The sequence below is a fragment of the Sorex fumeus genome, unplaced genomic scaffold, assembly GCF_029834395.1.
Source record: "Sorex fumeus unplaced genomic scaffold, SorFum_2.1 ptg000003l, whole genome shotgun sequence".
Lineage (NCBI taxonomy): Eukaryota > Metazoa > Chordata > Mammalia > Eulipotyphla > Soricidae > Sorex > Sorex fumeus.
Window position 1 is genome coordinate 26,034,653 of NW_026606060.1, and position 21,963 is coordinate 26,056,615.

The 21,963-nt window shown below is 35.3% G+C and overlaps 1 protein-coding gene across 3 annotated transcripts in view; it reads left to right on the plus strand.

Annotated features, from left to right (window-relative positions):
- The window catches only part of SYT1 (synaptotagmin 1), a 551,120-nt gene that overhangs the window by 146,412 nt on the left and 382,745 nt on the right, over positions 1 to 21,963 (plus strand). For all 3 annotated transcript variants that reach the window (XR_008793241.1, XM_056119884.1, XM_056119896.1), the window contains exon 2: positions 13,130 to 13,314. Coding sequence is in view for 2 of the 3 variants with exons in the window: in XM_056119884.1 (XP_055975859.1) it covers positions 13,149 to 13,314 (166 nt within the window). In the remaining variant the exon portion in view is untranslated. The remainder of the gene's footprint in view (positions 1 to 13,129; positions 13,315 to 21,963) is intronic.

Here is a 21,963-nt window from a genome sequence, read left to right on the forward strand (position 1 = left end):
CAACATTAATGCAATAACAATTACATTTTGGCAGCAATTAATAAATAGACTGTCAAAACCAGTCAAGTTGTGTTCATGGATTTAGAAGGCTGATGATGATTTTAGCTTTGACATGAGGTGGCTAAAGTGTTCCTGAAAATCTCAACATTATTAATTAATTTGGAGAACACAATTCTTACAACTCTCTTTTCATAGGTCATGCATTAAAAATTTTTGGAGACAGACATTCAGTGTAAAATAGTGTCCTCCTTGGACTTATATCTGATTGATATTTATATCTGAAAAGATGCAATATTTGGCTATATTCTAATATTTATGAGTCTGATGAGTCTGTGATGAGTTAACTTGAAATAATATAATTTGATGAAATCTCATGTCACACTGAATTCTATACATAGTTTATGTATAGAATGTAATAATACATTATCAAATACATACATTAGAATTAGAAGGCAAGGTGGAATAATACTGCTGCCCTAGTCCTAGGTGAATGCAAAATCTTGTCTCATGAAGAATATGTGGAATTCTATAGCTAGAAAAAGAGTAAGACTTCTCTGGTCCAAGGAATGTAAAACTAAAGAGAACAAAAGAAAAGTGCTCAAGAAGATTTTACTTGAAGCAATGAAATGTGGAAATGTTCATGAATATTTTCTTGAATACAAATTCTGTCACTTAAAAAAATATTATAAAAACAGGTATAAAACTATTGACCTGAGGCCAAAGTGATGGTAAATTCAGTAGGGTATTTGCTTTGCATGCCGCTGATCCTAGTTTGATACTTGGCACCAACAACAGTACTTCAATCACTGACAAAAGTGATCCCTGAGCACAAAGGCGGGTCAGCCATCTATGGCCCCAAAATGAAACGAATAAAAAGGCTACAATTCAACCAAGTTTTGAATTTAGAAAATGGCCTGTATTACTAATAATGACCAAAAGTCTTTCAATACAAAATATAATTCCTGGTCAATTTTATAGATCTACTAGTTTGTCCTGTAAAGGAATAAAGGAAATATGGTGTTACATGTATATATGTGTAATATTCAAAACTCAAACCCATTTTGATAGTAAAACTCTAGAGGTACTCAAATGTAATCCCTCCGAGAAAATTTATAATTTTTAAAAGACAGCACCTTTTATTTATTTTTTTAATTTTTAAAAAAATTTTTATTAGTGAGACATCATGAGTTGTAGACTTACAAATTTTTGTGCTTGGGTTTTAATTATACAATGATCAAATACCCATTCCTCCACCAGTGCCCATTTCTCACCACCACAGATCCCAGTATCCCTCCCACCCCTCATCCCCCCATCCCACCCTGCCTCTGTGGCAGGGCATTCCCTTTTGTTCTCTCCCTTTTATTGGGTGTTGTGGTTTATGACAGCACCTTTTAAATAAATAATCTTCTGCTAAAACTCTTCTGAAGAATACAATTAAGATCTTTTAAATAAATGAGTCATATAAGACACCACTTTTACCAGAAAAAAATAAGAGAAGTTGAATAGAAAAACTTCATTCTAAATAATTTCTAGAATGAAACAGGAAAGAATTTATCTCCTCACACACAAAATATGCTACCCTAATAAAAACCTTTTATAAATTTGCTATGAAATTCATTTTATAAATTTATTAACTTTCAGGAAAAACAAATTTATATTTTTATGTTCTCATCTGTGGTGTTCTTACCTCATCTGGAGTACTTTTATCAACTTTCATACTATAATTTTGCTAAGATTTTCAGTTAAATAAGTAAATCAGGATCATCAAAAAAATCCATCAATTGCAAGAATAGTAAAAAAATGTTAATTTAGAAGTGACTTATTGCTACCAAAGTGATCTCTTCAACACAGCTTTGATAGCTTGTTAATAGTTTAACAGGTTTTGTTGTTCTTCCTAGAGTAAAACATTTTTAAAGTTATTTTTTGCAGTACTTCTGTCTCTAAGCTCTGCAAAAGGCACTGAGTCGATAATAGCCAAATATTTGAATATAAATAGATGTTATACAATACACAGAAAACAAATATTTTATTGATATGAATGGTTTCTTTACTTGTCAAATTACATTAAGAACCACTGTGAAGCAGCTGGATTCCTCTGTGGACAGTATTAAGATTTCATGCCAAATTTAGTTGAACATTTACTTTATATGAATTTTTTGTCTTATGCAGTAGCACAAATGTCTATGGTTGGAAGTGTTGAGACAGTAAAGAAGTAGATAAAAGCTTCAGGAAATGGGATATCAGTATAAAAGATGACAGAATGATCATGTGAGAAGAAATTGCTACAGCTTTTCTCTTTTTCCTATCCATAAAGAAAATACTTAAATGTAAAGATTTTAGTCATTTTCTTCCAATCTGGCTGATAATAGAATAGTCAGAACTAAATTGTATATGCAGCTCAGCATATTCCCAGACACCATGGAGACAGGCTACTGTAAGATGAGAGGAGATAGCATAAATTTTTGGAATTACAAATCTCATGCACTGACATTCGAAAATCATTTGGCATTCTAATATTGATTTCCAGGCTCCCTTACTGAGGAATTGTTTGTAAGCTTTAACCAGTATGACCAAGAGAGAAAGTCTCAAGGGCAGTTTCCCGGTGGTGATGTCTACGTTAGTTTCTTCCTCTTTAATTCCTCACCATTTTTACCTCATCTGAAATGCTGTTCTCTCATTCAGAACTCTCTTTGGTCTCTGATACTTGACTTCTATGAAGTGCCATCTTAATCAGCTGATTCCTCCAATGATTTTTCTTCTAACGTTCTTTGACAAATGCTGACTGGTTTCCTTGCAATAGTGAATAACAGCATGATTTTGCTGTTCCTCTTCCACATGTTCCCTCTCAACAGTTAATTTTCTATATCCGTTGTTTTCTCTCTCCCAGCTGCTTTTCCTCCTTCACTGTCAGCATTTTTGGATGAAAAAAGATTCAGTTGCAATGAGTGCCCAATATTTTGTAGGCTTTATATTCACTCAGGATTTGAAGCAGGCCTCCATTCTTACCATAAAAAACACCTTATCACCTTTACAAACACAAATTCTCTCCAAAATTGAGCTTATCTGTTCCTACAGGCAAAACTTAAAAATTTATTCAGTGTCTACTTCTAAACACCATCAAACTCCTGCCATATTGTGATAGGAATTGAGACTTGTGATGAGTATTTCAAATAGAAATATAAATCAGGTCCTATCCCAAAATTCAAGAGGAAAGTACATAAGTAGAAAATTTCTAATTCTAGAAATACAATAGTAAGGCATAAAAGTCCTCATTTTCCCTTTTACCCAATATAAGAAAGAGAAGCCTATGAATGATTTAGTTAAAGAGAAACCAAGCAGAGTATTCTGAATTTTCAAATGGTATGAAAAGAATAGAATTACTCTGCCAGAAAGAAAATACAGTCCATTCACAGATAAATATCTTTCTTCTCTTGATACCGAGATAATTCCTCATCTACTCATCTACCTAGTGGAACCTGCCCAGGCATCTGGAAAGAAATCTAATGATCAGTACATACTAACCATGTACAACAAGCTCTGGTCAACGCTCACAGTCAAAAAGACTAAAAAGGAAAGGACCCTACTCACTTAGAAAAAATCTATACCATTTAACTAATATTCATCAGTATATGATTCCATCAGAGATACTCTACTTTCATATCCCATGCTATTACCTACTATATGACTCCATTAGATAGATACTGACTCAGTCCAATATGTTAGTCCAGTATATCTTAGTAACATTAGCTTCCCTTCTACACCTATGTGATATTCCATTTACTAAAGGATTTTTCTATTAGTCAACTATTCATTGGCAAGCTATTTACATGGACAAATAAAAAATTAAGAATACATATTTCCTTAATAACCAAACTGCTGCCATATGGACTATCCAATCATTCTGTGGAATCATTCTTAGATTCATTTCTGACTCCTTCCTATTCTCAAATCATTCATTTCTGAAACCACAGGTCTCTAAAGCCTCCTGTCTTTCAGGATAATGTTCATACCATGGTAAAGACCCACTACTCCTAATAGAGCACACTCCCAAGGATGGATTTCCTGAAAGTCAGAGTTTCTAAATAGTCACTGTTCTTCAAATTCTGTACAGCATCTAAAACCTTTAGAAAGTTTAGCCAGCTTTGTCACACATGCTAGGGGAAAAGACAGCTCAGATAGAGAAGGGAGCACCAAATAAAAGGTATTGGGAGGATCCCCCCCAGGATGGGAGAAGCATGCTGAAAGTAGACTATAGACCAAACATGATTGCCACTCAATGCCTCTTTTGCAAACCACAACACTCAATAGGAGAGAGAGAACAAAAGGGAATGCCCTGCCACAGAGGCAGGGTGGGATGGGGGGATGGGGGGTGGGAGGGATACTGGAATCCTTGGTGGTGGAAAGTGGGCACTGGTGGAGGGATGGGTACTTGATCATTGTATAATTGAAACCCAAGCACAAAAATTTGTAAGTCTACAACTGTACCTCTTGGTTTGTCACTAAAAGAAATTTTAAGAAAAGAAAGTTTAGCCAGCTTTAATCAGAATCCTGAAAAATTTCTTTAGTAATAGTTGTCATTTTAATTAAAAGCTCATAAAGAAAAAAAATCTCATAAAGCTCAAAATATACCTTATTAAATGAGAGAAGATTAATAACTACCTTTTATGAATTATTTTGTTAGTCTAATGTTGATTTTGGGTGAGAAAGTGGTACAATAGGGAGGCAAACGTAGCTAAATTTCGGAATCTGACCATCAAAGTAAAGTAAGTAAAGTAAAGGCCCTTCCATTCCATTGTTCATCCATTTGCTCAAGCGGGCCCAGTAACGTCTCCATTGGAGACTTTGTTGTTACTGTGTTTGGCATATCGAATACGTCACGGGGAGCTTGCCAGGCTCTGCCGTGCGGGCGAGATACTCTCGGTAGCTTGCCGGGCTCTCCGAGAGGGGTGGAGGAATCGAATTCGGGTCAGCCATGTTGGCTGCGTGCAAGGCAAACGCCCTACCGCTGTGTGATATAAAATTAAAAAATTATTTTGAGATACATTTTTGATAGGACTCATACTACGCAAGTCACAAGAGATTCACATATAAACCAAAATGACAATATGTGTTTAGGAACAGGACACATCTGTGTATTTTCTTCTAGTAAAGGAATCTGCATAAATAATATATTAACCTTCACGGAATCAGAATAGTTCCTTGCATCCAGATTTATTTTTTACAAAATAATTTTTATTATTATAAGAATTTTATTGAGATTATAATTACCTGACACTGAGTACCTGAATTATTTTTATTCATAATTAATTTTTATGAGTTAATGATAAATGTGTATTTCTAGCATGGAATTCTCTGATAATGAGTTATCCTTATATAAATCTCTCATATTTAAGTTTGTTTTATAGTGTTACTAAAAATTAATTATTAGTAGTACTCCTTTAGAAAATTATTTCTTTCCTTTTTCTTTTGCAACACAAAAGTGTGACATAATCTTCCTTTACATTGGGCTATTTCCCCCATTGATTTTGCAGATCAAAACAACAATGAGATATCATCTCACGTCACAGATAATGGCCCACATCCAAAAGAACAAAATAAACCTGTGTTGGCATGGATGTGGGGAGAAAGGGACTCTCCTTCACTGCTGGTGGGAATGCTGACTGGTTCAGCCCTTTTGGAAAACAATATGGATGATTCTCAAAAAATTAGAAATTGAGATCCAATTTGACCCAGCAATACCACTCCTGGGAATATATCCCGGAGAGGCAAAAAAGTATAGTCAGAATGACATTTGCACTTGTATATTCATTGTGGCACTGTTTACAATAGCCAAAATCTGGAAAAAAAACTGAGTGCCCAAGAACAGATGACTGGTTAAAGAAACTTTGGTACATCTACACAATGGAATACTATGCAGCTGTAAGAAAAGATGAAGTCATTAAATTTACATACAAGTGGTACTACATGGAAAGTATCATGCTAAGTGAAATGAGTCAGAAAGAGAGGGACAGACATAGAAAAACTGCACTCATCTGGGGAATATAAAGTAACAGAATGGGAAACGAACACCCAAGAATAGCTGAGATAAGTACTAGGAGGTTTGCTCCAATTCTTGGATGCCAGCAACACATGCTGGGGAAAAAGGCAACTCAGATAGAGAAGGGAACACCAAGTAAAGGGTGTTTGGAGCATCCCCTTGGGATGGGAGATGCGTGTTGAAAGTAGATTATAGACCAAACACGATGACCACTCAATACCTCTATTGCAAACCACAACACTCTAAAGGAAAGAGAGAAAAAGGGAATGCCTTGTCACAAAGACAGGGCGGGGTGGGGGGATGGGGGAGGGTGGGAGGGTTAATAGGATCATTTGTGGTGGAGAATGGGCACTGGTGGAGGGATTGGTACTCAACCATTTTATAACTGAAACCCAAGCATGAATGTTTGCAAATCTACACCAGTAACTCATGGTGTTTCACTAATAAAAAGAAAATTTAAAATATAGAATACATTAAAATAATAATAATAATAATAAATAAAAATATGCCTGTCAAGGAGGCAGTAGGAGCAGTTGGATGGAAAGTTGACAATGGTTATGGTATAAGGGTTGACTATGTATGCCTGAAACTTAAACATTAATAACTTTGTAAGTCACAGTGTCTTATTTCTTGAGTTTGATCCTTGGTCCCCCATCTGGTCCCCTGAGTCCTACCAGGAGTGATGCCTGATTGCAGAGCCCCAAGGAAGCCCTGTTGGGTGTGGACCCCAAAAGATTGACTAATTATAGGTAAACTGATTTTTGTTATGGAAAGCAAATTATGAAGTTTTGGATTTGCTCTTAGCTGCAACCAATAAAAAAGCAACAAATTGGTTATAAATCATAAAAATATGCATTACATTACTGCAAAATTTTAAAGATAATGGCAACTACAGTGTTATTTGATAAATTTATTCAACACTTCATGAGCATTTTGATTATTTACAACTTCTAGAACCACCATCCTTATCTCATGATCACTACCTAAATAAAAACAATTCTAGGCACCATGTGTAAACAAAAAAATCAAATGAAAAACATCAAAAAATATATATTATTATATACATTACAATATATTATATACATAAAAAATATGTATATATTATATACATATATACTTATACAATATATTATATATATTATTGCTACCGAGAGTATCCTGCCCACACAGCAGAGCACCCCCATGCGTATTTGATATGCCAAAAAACAGTAACAAGTCTCACAATAGAGACTTTACTGGTGCCCACTTGAGCAAATCAATGAGCAACAGGAAGACAGTGGTACAGTGCTACATATAAAATGAGATAAAGTCTACTCATAACTTATCATGCTATGTGGCATGAATATCTATTGTATTAGCTGATAATATTTAAGTATATAAAAAATTTATGTTGCTTTTAACTCAGATAACTTTTCACAAACTTCCCCTTGTATTCTAATACTGTTTAGCTTAGGGTTTTTGTATATATATATATATATATATATATATATATATATGTATGTATGTATATATATATATATAAGACTAGAGTGCCTTGAAAGCTAAGTTGCATAAAAAATTCACATTAAATAATAATAAAAAGAAAAAAGAAAAAGAAAAAAATTATATTCAGATATGAAAACTAGAAGTTGGTAAGTCAAAGTTTTCCAGATCACTGGGACAGGACTTTAGGGATGAAATGTGTCAGGTCACCGGAGGAAAGATAGCAAGGGGGAACTGTGGCTTCCTTCTTCCAGACCTAATTGCCAATTATCTTAGTTACCCTGTCAGCCTAGACTCTGGGAAGAGTTTTATGTTCCTGGGAAGCACTGGAAATGCTGAGACAGAACCTCGGAGATGGAATGTGTGTCAGTTGATGGGGGAGAGATGTAACATCTGGAGACAAGAAACTATGGCTTTTTGTCTTACTGGCAAGGGGAAACTGAGGCTTCGTCTTTGAGTTTCATGGATATATGATAATCTCCAAACTCATTAAGTTGCATATATTAAATATGTACAACTTTTTTGTATGTCACCTATACAAGAAGTAGTTTTTAAATGAATTAGTACAGGGTTTCTAGGTAATACAACAACTGATATTATTACTTTCAGCATGTATTATTTCTTTCTCCCCTACATTTTCCAAATGCTCTGCCAGTTCAATAATTTATTATAGTACACTAATTAATGTGTGTAGGTGGCATTTGTAAGATTGAGCAGAAATCTTGATTCTATTATAGCTAGCAGGGACATTTGTGTATCATTTGCAAGGGTACTTGTGAGAGATATGTGTGAGCACCATACTCTTAAGAGAAATTCTTACTGTATCTCGTAGAACTTTCTGATAAATAAATGTGTAAAATCCAGAGCTACCCAGATCTATTTTAAAAACAAATAAATAACAATAATCCTATAGTGGGGCCAGAGTGACAGAATATAGCAGGTAAGGCACTTGCTTGCACACAGCCAACCCAGGTTCAATCTCTGTCACTGTGTGGTTCCCCAAACTTTCCCGGCGTAATCCCTGAGTACAGATCCAGGAGTCAGCCCTGACCATAGCCTGATGTGACCCTCCAAAAAGCAAACAAAAACACTAACCCTTGAAGGTAGGCTACTTTTTATGCTATGAGTTATTCCAGAATCCAAAAAAAAAAAAATCCCCTTTATTTGGTAGGCCAGGATATGTGACTGAGAGGTAGAGTAAATGACTTGCATGTATGGGGCCTGGGAGGAATTGGGTGAATCCTTTATCTCTAGTTCTTTAATGGGGACCGTTGCCATAAATCAGCTCTTCCACCAAGACGGAAACCATAAAATCTGATTTTTCTCTCTCTTCCCACTAAAGAAAATACCTATGCTAAAAAAAAAAATTATATCCCTCAAACCTGACTCTCAAATATCTGTAAATTTGTCGGAGATTTCACTTCCAAAGGAGCATTGAGTTGAGAAAATTTAAATGAAACATGTCAGTAGCTGATTTCTTCCTTTCCCCAAAATTCATTCAGAGAGGATGTCATAGGTCGGATTCCCTGGGAAGCTATTCTGAGTCAGAAGTGCGGAATGTGGAAAAAGTAGGTTTGAGCAAAGAGAGATGCTGAACTTACACGTAGTTCTAACAGGCTTCAGTGAATCTTTTAGAGATGAACAAAAATGAGGCAAAGGCAGGCCAGCCTACTAACCACCAGTTGCAGAGTTTAACCTTGGGAAGGGAGGTTCCTAGCCCAAGGCAATACTTGAGTCAAGACACCTCACTATTAGCTATCAGCAGGCAGTTTTCCCTAAAGCTGAGGAAGGGAGCTGAGAGTTTCTTCCAGAAAACGACAGAGGAATGCCAATAGCATCCATTCTCCACCTACACATTAGGTCCAGGCAAATTTGACAAAAATCAGTACATCTGCCCTAAGTGTGTTCTAGCACATGCTGGGCTCTCCTATGCTCTCTAGTTACTTTTCACTTGGGGTATTTCTGCATTATAATACCTTTTTTTCAGTCATAATATTCTTTTCAGTATTTCTTTGACTTTGTTTTATTTGTTCATTAATGTTGTTTGCTATTTAAAGACTTCCAAGAGATGGACATAGTGTGTTCTTCCCAAATCATTGTGTTTCTGCACTATATAGACTATCTCACTGTAAAATTTAAGAAATGTCTATCAATTTGTTGACCTAGTGACAGGCATAATTAAATCCCTACTAAGAATAATAAATGTAAGGGACATGGGAAGTTGTCATAGCAACCCAATTCCTGATTTCTTTCTTCATTTTATACTAAAAAATTATTAACCTTTATGATTCTTTAATAATTTTTTACACTGTACTTTAACCAGTGGCCATTTTTGTATATTTTACACTAATTAAATAGTTGCAGCATTCTTTCTTGCAATTTAACTGGGTTTTTTTCAGCACTTTTTAAAGCCACTTACCAGCCATCACTTTTACTTTTCTTTATGAAACAACTTTCAAATGTACATTTTGTCTAAGAGGTTTGTTTTTAGAATTTACAGAAATATTCTTTGCTTCCCTAAAAAAAAAATTGACCCTGCTCAACTCAGTCTTGTTTTTCTTCTAGATTTTTCTGTTTATAAGCAGAAATGTTTCATATCTTATGACATGTTGAAGCAATACAAAACAAATATGCAATACATTCATGATAAAGGACCAAACCACCAGAAACAATTGTATAGCCACTCAGAGAAAGTAGATAAATGTCAGTCTGGATACCCAGCAAACAACATCCCACTTCCAAAACATGACAAAAATTGGGTCAAGACCATTAGATAATATGTCTTTTACTTAATGATGGCACTATTATATTAAACTATTGTATTTAACACAATCATTTCCTTTAAATTCCACAGGAAACTGATTCCTCAAATATCCTCAACTCTCCTGTGGAGATAAGCAATAATGCTTATCTTATCTGGTGATTTTCACAGCAGAGGAACAAATTTAGTTTTTGAATACATACATACTAATATTTCATACATATGTATGTCTACATATAACTTCTAAGTCTTGCTGACTCACATAAAATATAAAAATTATGGCATCAGTATCAATCTAGATTTATTGAAATTCCAACAGCACAAACAGGACTTCAAACTTTCACAGAGAAGCAAAAATCCTAAGCTAAACAGTGTCAGAACACAAGTGGAAGTTTGTGAAAAGTTATCTGAGTTAAAAAACATAGAAATTTTTCATATTCTTGAATATTCTGTGCTGCCAAGTATTATTAGAGAGGGAATAGATGGATGGGAAAATGAATCAATTGACTGAGCAAACAATCAACCGATGTAATAGATATTCATGCTAGATAGCATGATAAATTATAGCACAGCGGGTAGGGTGTTCGCCTTACAAGCAGCCAACATGGCCGACCCGAGTTCGATTCCTCCGCCCCTCTTGGAGAGCCCGGCAAGCTACCGAGAGTATCCGATATGCCAGACACAGTAACAACAAAGTCTCCAATGGAGACGTTACTGGGCCCGCTCGAGCAAATCGACGATCAACGGGAGGGCCTTTACCTTTACCTTACCTTTTAGACTTTATCTCATTTTATATGTATAAATACATATTAGTTGGTATTCTTAATCTCACTTTACAAATGAGAAAATTGAAGGAGATTATGGTAGCCTATATCTGTTGAATTCTACTTTTAAAATTATATTTGTTGACTCTCTCCTTTTGGGTGTTGTGGTTTGCAAAAGAGGCATTGAGTGGCAATCATGTTTGGTCTATAGTCTACTTTCAACATGCTTCTCCCATCCTGGGAGGATCCTCCCAACACCCTTTATTTGGTGTTCCCTTCTCTATCTGAGCTCTCTTTTACCCTAGCATGTGTGGCTGGCCTCCAAGCCATGGAGCAAACCTCCTGGTACTAATCTCGGCCACTCTTGGATGTTAGTCTCCAATTTTGTTACTTTATGTTCCCCATATGAATGCAATCTTTCTGTTTATCCGTCTCAGGATGAGGTATGGGGGGTTGGAGGGATACTGGGACCCGTGGTGGTGGAAAATGGGCACTGGTGGAGGGATGGGTATTTGATCATTGTATAATTGAAATCCAAGCACAAAAATCTGTGAGTCTACAACTGTACCTCATGGTGTTTCGCTAATAAAAAAAAATATATTTGTTGAAAATTAAAAGCTTAAAAGAGAGCTGATCTATTATTAAAAATAGATTATTTACATATCTATGTTACTGCTGCCAACATCTTTGAAGAAATCCAAAATCTCTGGATTTTTGAAATTTTATAATGATTCTTTCCATGTAAGATTATTATTTTTATTAAACTTTTGATTTTACTCCCACAAAATATGTAACTACATAAATAATGTATGCATATACTTTTTTTTTGTATGCATATACTTTTAATTATATCAGAAGTATTTGTGCTTGCTTGTTATCTCATCTTATAAACAATAGGGTTTTCTAGGTCCATCAGCTTTCTTATCGACATTAAGATGTTACTCATGTCTAGGTCTCTTTGCATTTATCTCTTTGTACGCAAAATCATGTAAACTCTCTCACCAAGATTATCTGAAGTCTTGCATCACACAACAAAATAATAAAAGTCTGACAAATGTTTATATTGGAAACAATGACTTCAGTGCTACTCCTTTGGACACCTTCCTTAAAGCATTTCACATGTACTAAGAAAAATATAGGCAGGGTAAATACTATTTCTTTATAGTTCAGAAAAAAATTTTGTTTTCTTGTCAAAATTTATCTATTAAAGATGTTTATTTATGTCCTCACTCCTAAAGGCCAACTTCTTTGTGCCAATTCCCTTGTTCTTCTCCACATTTTGTAGATGAACATGTATAATAGTTGAATAAATTAATTTTATGAAATAATTCAACAATTAAATAAACTAAATAAAGTTAAATAATTATGTCAAACTATGTTTCATCATCATGACCTTGGTAAATATAGTCAAATCATGTCATATTTACAGGCTTTAAAATTTCACCAAGCAAGACCAGTGAATTATTGATCAACATACTATCTACAGTAAATACATTAAAAACTTACTGGGAGAAATTATACTGTCAATGAGATTCAGGAATCAATTTATGTAGAGCCTTCCTGATATCCTATAATAATGTAACAATGTTTACAGTCAACTGTAAGCAATGTTTACAGCTACAGTTAACAATGTTAACAGTTTCCAGCAATTTGAATGTAGAATATGCTTACTCAACATCTCTAATGTAAATATTATATTTTTTGTTCCTCTTGTAGCATATAAAATGTCTGTTATTTGTAGTCCATAGTCTGTCATCAGTTGTTTCACTCACTTCTCAGTGATGGTTTAGAAATTCAATCTACATAGCAAATAATTGTCTGTGCAGACAACTAATAGATTTGACAGTTTACACAATGCTGTGGGGAGAAAATGCTTTCAGTAACTATGCCTGGTCTTACCTGCTGGGGAAAACTCTCCACTGTGGTTCCATAAATATTTCATGAACCAACATAAAATAATATGCTAATGATAGACTATTTACCCAGTGAGCAGGTGCACCCACTGATGTTTTTCATCTCCGGTATACCTTTGATGTGGGATCAGTAAAGCCATTTTGAATTGTTTTTCTGCTTCTTTTCCCTCAGATTTCCACCTGAACTTAAAATGGTGAGCGAGAGTCATCATGAGGCGTTGGCAGCCCCACCTGTTACCACTGTTGCGACTGTTCTACCAAATAACACCACCGAGCCCACCAGTCCTGGGGAAGGAAAAGAAGATGCTTTTTCTAAGCTGAAAGAGAAGTTTATGAATGAGTTGCATAAAATTCCATGTGAGTATTCTAGATTATTACTAGAGTAAAAAAGTAGATGGGTTGAAAAACACTTTACCCATTGGAAGGGAAGTAGAACTACTAGCATACGTAAAACTTACATTTGATTGTTCGCTACTAGAATGCTGAGTTCTCTGATAAGATGAACTATTCTTGTAAATGAAATGTTCTTCAGTCTTTATATATCCTTTTTAGGGTAAAAAAAAATTCAGTTCATAAAAAAATATGAGTCTCATGATAAGTAGGGTCTTTTTCATCTGAATTAGTCTCTTTCATTTGCGATATTAATATTTTAGATTTTGCAATATGCATCTTAGCTCTGAACTTACTGAATTATTATTTTATTATAAAGACTATTCCTAAGCAACATATAAAATGTTCTTTCCCCATACTGGAAGTTTTCCTTTTCTTTTTTGGTTTGTTTGTTAATATTCAAAATCTTTTACAGTTTTTAAATTTTTATTTATAATTGTAAAAAATATATACCGAAATTTATTTGTGTCAGTTTAAAATTAAATCTGATCACTGACAGTTCTTCTAAATCTTAAACTCTAAGTTGGCATCTAAGTTTAGTTACTATAAACTATACACTTTTTTCAGTTTTGAGAAAATTCACTTTTATCTCACAAAGTTTATTTTATGGTAGGAAAAGAAGTGATAAACAACAAAGAGGTAATATCTGTAGTATGCCATGTGTGATAAATTATGTAAGGAAAAATAAAGGAGAAAAGGAGAGTGAATGGCATGGGAAAGGAAACAGGGAATGAGATTTCATTTTTTAGGAGGATAAAAACTTGGAAAACATGGAGAATCTATTTGTAAACCCGAGGAAATAAAAAAAAAACCTTTGGCAAAAAAAAAAAATCTGCTTGAAACAACAAGGACCCTAATGTGCCTTAATAGAGATAACAAGTAACAAGTGGCAGAATATGAATTTGGATTGTAGCAAAAGACAGATTATATGTACCTCTGGATTTTTCAAAGCATCTTGGATCTTACTGTGAGTGAAATAAACTGAGGTGCTTTGAGTTTGAGTAATGGTACCCCAGGGTTCACCTTTGGGATAATTTAAATTGGTAAGAGAACTACTGTGAGGATCTTGAGGAACTAAAAAAAATACAAAGAATCAGCTTCTTACCTCTCCATAATTGACTTGTTGATCTGTTTATTCACTTTTAACAAATTAACTTTTAACAATTTGAGATACACAGCAGTTTTGCTGATAATTATAATTTACAGCTTTAAAAAATCAAAATTTGGAGATGAATATGATCCAATAGATTGAAATTTAGGAGCAGAAACAAAAAAATCTCAGTTTTTTTCTTTGTGCTGCTGAGGAACTGGTAGGAACACTTTTGATATGACTTTCAGCTCATAACTACAAAGCATAACCAAATGCGGATATTATGGGATTTGCTCTCATCTAAATAGTTTATCAAAATGTTTGTCTTAAGATAATTGTAATCTATTATACAAATCAGATAATGCAATGAAAAAATTCAAATGTGTAATCGGCGTAGTCAATACCTTCTCCTTATCTGGAAAAATAAATACTATGATGGCATGCAAACTTCACCTAGAATGGCAAATTCTTCCTGAATTCACATAACTCATTCTCTCATCTCCCGGAGATACTTACCCAAATATGAATATCTTAGTTAGGACTCCCTCAGCCACTGTTCAAAGTATTGCCCAATGGCATACTATTCAGCTCGGAGACAAGATTTTGTAGTTTAGTGCAACCTAATGAGAACTAGAGAATGTCATGCTGGTGAAGCATGCCAGAAAGGAAAAGATTGATGTCAGATAATCTTTTCATATGTGGAATAAAAAGCAACAAAGAAAGGGATTAGATAAACCCCAATGGAAACAAATCCTGAAACATGATCAGTACTGAATTGAAGAGACATTCAGTAATGGTAGCAGAACCTGGAACCAGTGGGTGGAAGGATTGTTGCAGTGCTATGAAACTATAATATAATGATCATAACATCACAAAAACTATGATTATTCAATAGAAAAGAATATATATTTTAAAGTATACCCCATTCATCACATCATAGCTTTGCTAGGATTTCCTGTTTTCATTCTTGCTATGTGGACACCATTGTACTTAGCACCATTCACGTATTTTGCATTTTGTTTTGAAGGCCACACCTGGTGGTACTCCTAACAAAACCCTAGGTACCATATGTTGTGCCAGGGATTAAATCCTCTGTCCACTGCACACAAGGCAAGCACCCTTCCTGCTACACTATCACTCCATACTCTTTACTATTTGTTTGGAAATTAATTTGGTTCTTTCCTAAATAATGTGAGCAGTGTGAAAAATGAGGACAAGTACTTGTGTCTGTCCAACACTTAGCTATGTCCTTGGTCGTACCTCATGTATAAGTGGTGTGTCATATCTAGATGAGGAATAGTGAATAAACAAGTGCCAATAAAAGATCTGGAGATATAGTACAGCAGACTTGGTATCTGCCTTGTACTCGGATGATCTGGGTTCAATCCCTGACACCCTATGTTCTCCCCAGAGCCCACTAGGAGTAAGCCCTGAGCACTGCCAGTTGTGGTCCCCAAAACAGAACATCAACAAAAAAAGTAAAGCATTGAATTGCCCCCTCTTCATCTTTGAAGCTATAAGATGCTGATTAAAGCCTTTTAATTTTTAAAAATGTTTTATCACTTAAGGAAAGCATGATCGCTATACTTGACTGTGTCCTTCACATTAAGACACAGGTTATTTTCATCTTGATAGTGACAATTTCATCTTTTAATTTTGCCATTCAGTTCCAGCTACTAATATGTTCTCTCAGCTTATCAGCATAAAAGGGATCAACAGGAAGAACTATGAATTGTACATTATATATATATACATATATATATATATATATATATTTTCCCCTTTGGTTAACCTTTTTTGCAAGTGGTTGTCCCAATTCTGCATCCTCTCTTGAACACTGAAAATCAAACCAGGCGACTGATCAGCTTCTCCAAGGAGATTACTGCTTGACCATCACCCTAAAGTAATAGAATATCAGAGAATCTAGGTAACAGCTATGAAAATACTATTTTGCTAGCACTCTCTTTGATTTAATAAGAAAAATAAGTGCATAGCATCGTAAAGTTGAATTGTAAAAAAGTTTTGAAAAAAATTCATAATTTTATCCAAGTAGTTTTATTAAAAATATATAACTCCAATTCATTTTAATCCATCACAGTTTTCTACTTGTATAATTGAAATTTCTAATAAGATTTATCCATAGAGATTAATAATAAAATGTAAACATATCCCTAAGATAACATTCCCCTGGGAGCTATGTTATTATATAAAGGTGATCACTTTTGACTTGGCATAATATAATGTGATGCTAATGACAGGTAGCAAATTAGAATATTAATCGATTTCAGTCACTGAAATATATTTTCTCTATCTGGCAGATGTGTTTTTTTGAAAATTGAGAGCAAACAGCTTTGCTCTGTCACTTGAAATTCCCACTTACGAGAAGAGAGGTGTCACAATAGCAAGGAGTGTACATGTCATTAGTTGGGTAATCTGCACAGTCCAGCATGGAGCATATTCAAACCAAATTGCCTGATGATATCATCCATAACACTGTGGGGCTTAAAATAAGGAAAAGGAAAATGGTAAATGCCGAGCATTTTTATCTTTCAATTCGTTCTGCACACTGTTATCTAAATGAAGCAGGCAACGTTTTTCAGAATGCTTTTTTTCATTTTCAGCTTTGATTTTCATATGTCAAGGACCATGGTTGGTTTGTAAAGCATGAACTTATGTCATCAGAATAGCTGTGATTAAGGTTTTGATATTCATGAGCTTCTTGAAGTGGAGTGCACCTTTCCTTAAGCACAGCAGAAAACCAAATAGCCAGAACTTGACTCTTGGTCCAGAGTAACCGTAAGTGAGCTAAGAGTCATTGTGTAATTCATGCAGAAAAAGGTATTGGATGGACAGTTTAACAATAGAATTTAAAGCATGTCCTCTGGACCCTGAACCTATGGGTTCAAGTATAAACCCTACCACATACTAGCGCTGTGACCTTGGAAACATTACTGAATCTCTGTGTGTATAAGTGTCTTCCTATATTAAGTGGGGACAAAAATAATAACTCCATCACAGGGTTTTTGGTTAAAGGCATCAATGCATATAAAGTGCTTAGCAGTGTCTGGCACAGAGTAAGCATTCTATAAATGTTAGCTATTATTAAGCTCAAGCTGTCAGTTTTAACAAGTCAATTTCTATTTTAGAAAAGCCCTCTATTCAGGTCAGACAGGCACCCAAATTAAGAAAATTCCAAATACTTTGCATCCAAACCCACTCCAAGACTTCCTGTTCTAGAAAAGATGAATTCCCTTTTAGAGTTACCTTCTCCAATCATTGCCCCTATTTTTTCCTTTAAATCCTGTCATGTCCCTTTCTTACTTCCTGATTCACTGTAGGCTGCACATATGTTCAAGGTACCCATTTCTGAAAAATCCCATTTATAATAAATGCTCAAGAAATGTTTGTTTTCTTCTTCCATGCTCTAAATTTTCTTCTGGCCTTACCTACTCATCATTTGCCTTTCTATCTTACTCTTTCATGTCTGTACCAAATGACAAAAAAATACAATCTAGATCCTCACTTCTTTCCTTCAGTCCCCCTAGCAACTCAACTTCAGCATTGATTTCCATCCTTCATATACTATCAAAGACTGTTTTTAATCAGTAAATACTCTCTGATACACAGTGATGAAGGTTGCTAGCAACCTCAACATGTAGTCAGATATTTTTCAGTCATTGTCTTTTCTTCCCTTAAGTGGTTAGAAGTTTTGTGTACAGGTTTCCATTTTTAATTCTATTCCATTCTTATGCATACATTTTCTTTCCAGATGATCTCACTTCAAATAAGATGACTTCAAATAAGAAATCTCACTATTATGCCTGTCTCCCTGACTTCCCTTATTACATTTAATTCTAGATCTTCATTCATTTAGTCTGAAAAAAAAAGTCTCTACACAAGTCAGTACCTTCATTTCAGTGTTTTCCCTCATGTTGCTCTTTCTTCTTAGAATCTCTTTTCTCATTCTTTCTGACATATTGTCATTCAAGTCAAGACAAATATTACCACTTGGATTGAAAGTTCCCTCATTTGCCAAAGCAGATTTATTTGAGTCTCCCTCGCAACTTTTCCAAGCTTTCATTCAAGTCTCTCATATCCTGGTGATTTGACTTTATTGTGTTTAGTTTTGGCTTCTCTCAATAAAATTTCTCAGAAGTAGAAACAATGTATTATGCATATTTGTATTCCATATGCTTTTATGTGTCTAATATCATGCTATTAAAAATACAGAATTTATCAATATCTCTCTGGATCTATCTATCCATACTAAAGGTATTAGCATATTCTAAATATTGACAATATACCTACTGTTGTAGTCCATGAACAATCTAGGGGAAAATGATATTCAGAACAATCTAGGGGAAAATGATATTCAGAACAATCTAGGGGAAAATGATATCCAGTCTCCTGCCCCCGCTCCTGACTGTCCATCCAGAAAACAATTTTCAAATTTTTTCAGCCAAGGATTCTTTTGTTCAATTTAAGTAATTCATGAAGTCCTAAATTTAGAAGATGGATAAAGTATAACAAAGCTGGGATCAGAGAGATAGCACAGCAGATAGAGTACTGCCTGGCATGTCACTGACTCTGTCTTAATCCCCAGCACCCCATATGGTTCCCACAAGTCCCACTAGGAATTATCCCTGAGCAACTATAGGTATAGTCCAGAAGCAATACAGAACAAGTCTATCAGAGCTGCTGTGGTGAGTTAATAAGTTTTCATCATTCACTCTATCAAGATAGTCAGCAACTCAAAAAATATTCATATGACTATACCAAACACAGTTTAAAAGCAGTGGTCTGGGGGATGGAGAGATGGCCCAACAGGTTGAGCACATTATTTGCAAGCAGGAGAACCATGTTCAGTTCCCAGCACCACATGGTATCAAGTACCACCAAGACTAGCCCCTGAAAATGACCAGGTATAGCTCCAAAAGAGGAAGGAAAGAAGGAAAGAAGGAAGGAAGGAAAGGAGGGAGGGAGGGAGGGAGGGAGGAAGGAAGGAAGGAAGGAAGGAAGGAAGGAAGGAAGGAAGGAAGGAAGGAAGCAGCAGTGGTCTGAAAAAAATTAATAATCATGTGCATTCCTCTTAGAAAATATCAATAAAGATAAATGATCTGTGAGAAAAAGTACAATCCAATTCCTATTTTCTATCATGTTGTTAAGAATGTAGACATTTTTGTAAGTTCTATCTATGTTGTTCTATTAGAGTCATTAACATTAGTTAAAGAAATATAGGAAGAAAACCTTCTAGGAACATAGAGTGATCCACAGCACATGAATTGCAATTTTAGTGATTGCCAGGGTTCATTAAGCAGTTAGCATGGGCTATGTGCCATGAATTCGGTGTTATAGCCTCCAATCTCCCTGTAGTTAATAAGTTATCAGATAAACTAAGTTGAAACTTAGAAAGGTAAGATGCGGTTCAGAAAGCTAAAGTTGATTTTGCTAAGTGACTTCTCCGAGAAAATTAGATCTGGTGCAGGTTAAAGGTGGAGTGTTATTTAGAAAATTTTATAGTTTTATTATTATGCCTTAACAATATCACAACTATAAATCACTTCTGCTGTTCTTTTCATATTTTTGGTGGCCAAACCGGGCAGTATTAGCAGCTTCTTCCACTCTTCATCACCATAAAAACTTGAAACATTAGGGTTCAAGTCTCTGTTCAGAAATGCTGGTTGTTGTCTGATATTGGTCTTTTGATAATTGTTTTAAATGACTGAATACTCAGAACACAAGTTTCATATTCAATTCTGAATTCCATTCCATGGCTTTAAAGGCAAGTAATTATTTACTTTATGTTCCTGCATTTCTTCCATCAGACTCACTCAGTTACATTGTTATGTAAATAACCCATCACTACCCAAATACTAATGGTTAACTTTGTAAAGGTGAACTCCTCATGATTCAACTATCAATTAGCTATCAATTCCTCTCACACATTTGAAAAGCACTGACTACAGTGTTAAGTATAATTATTCTTAGGTAACATCCAGTAAATTGAACTGTTTTTTAGAAGTCACAGTACATACTAATGAGTGTTCTTTTTCAGAGCAAATCTTTTACAGTATTGAGTGACTCTATCAGTGCAATGTTTTTTAAAAAATCTCTTTGAGACAAGGATACTGAAGAAAGATTATAGTACTGGAGAGATAGTATGGCTGGTAAGTCTCCTGCCTTGCTGTAGCTGACCAGGGCACACCCGCCAGTAAGGATCTTTGAGCACAGAGCCACAAGTAAGTCCTTAGCATAGCCAGGCACAGCGCAAAAAAAAAAACAACAAAAGAGAGAGTGTGTGTGGTGGGGCGAGTGGGGGCTATGATTCATCATAGCACAACATAGTGACTTGTGCTTATATTCAATAACTACCTACTTCCTTATCATTTATCACTTTATTCTGTGTACATACAAATGCAGTTGTGTGTTTTATAAATTACTTTTAAAAGTGATGATAAAGGGTTTGGAGGAGGTGCTCAAACCCAGATCCCACAAGGTTCAAACCATGGGGTGGTAAAAGAATATACCAGAAGTGAGATAGTTTAGGCAGAGCAAACTCAGTTACTGAAAGGAAGTTCACTGGTCAGACTGGTACAGTGGAGGCCTCCAGAGAGACCCATCTAGTGTTTTTACAGGATTCTTTTTATCTGGGACACTTCAGGTAGGAAATTTACTTTCTCTATCAATTAGTTATTCCTGAAAGGGGGCTTACAGTAGACACATATCAAATTTTGTGATAGAGAAAATGTACATAAAATATTCTAAGTCAACCACATAAAAAGGATATATATGGTGAACATGGTGGACCCAAGTTCGATTCCTCTGCCCCTCTCAGAGAGCCTGGCAAGCTACTGAGAGTATCTCGCCCACATGGCAGAAACTAGCAAGCTCCTCGTGATGTATTCAATGTGCCAAACACAGTAGCAACAAGTCTCAAAATGGAGATGTTACTGGGCCCACTTGAGCAAATCAATGAACAACTGGAGGACCGTGATATAGTGATGGCAGGAGTGATAGTACAGCAGGTTAGGTGCTTGTCTTGCACATGGCCAACCCAGGTGGATCATGGGTCCCCCAGGCAGAAATAGAAGTAATCTCTCAGCACAGAGTCAGGAGTGAGCCCTGAGCACTGCCAGGTATGACCCAAAAACAAAAAAAAAAAAGAAAGAAATACATATAATAATTTGGATTAACTAGGACATCTTCTGAGTCAGTCATAAATGATAATAAATTTTAGCATATCTTAGGGAGTAAAGTGATCAGTCCAAAGGGTTTGGGTAGAAAAGATATAGAATGTATGTCTTGCTGAGCCAAGCTGATAAGGTCTGGGTCCTAGGCCAGTTCTAGGAGCTGTGGGAGAGAACGGAACAATGGTGGGGCCACTGCAGCCTCCTGGGCACAGCTGCTTATATTGTCAAGGAATGTCTTAGTCTGCCAGGTCTTTGAAAATGGAAACGTAAATTAGGCATCTTTTTTAACAGGCTTTTGCTGACCGTCTCATATACTATGGGAAAATGTCCATTATG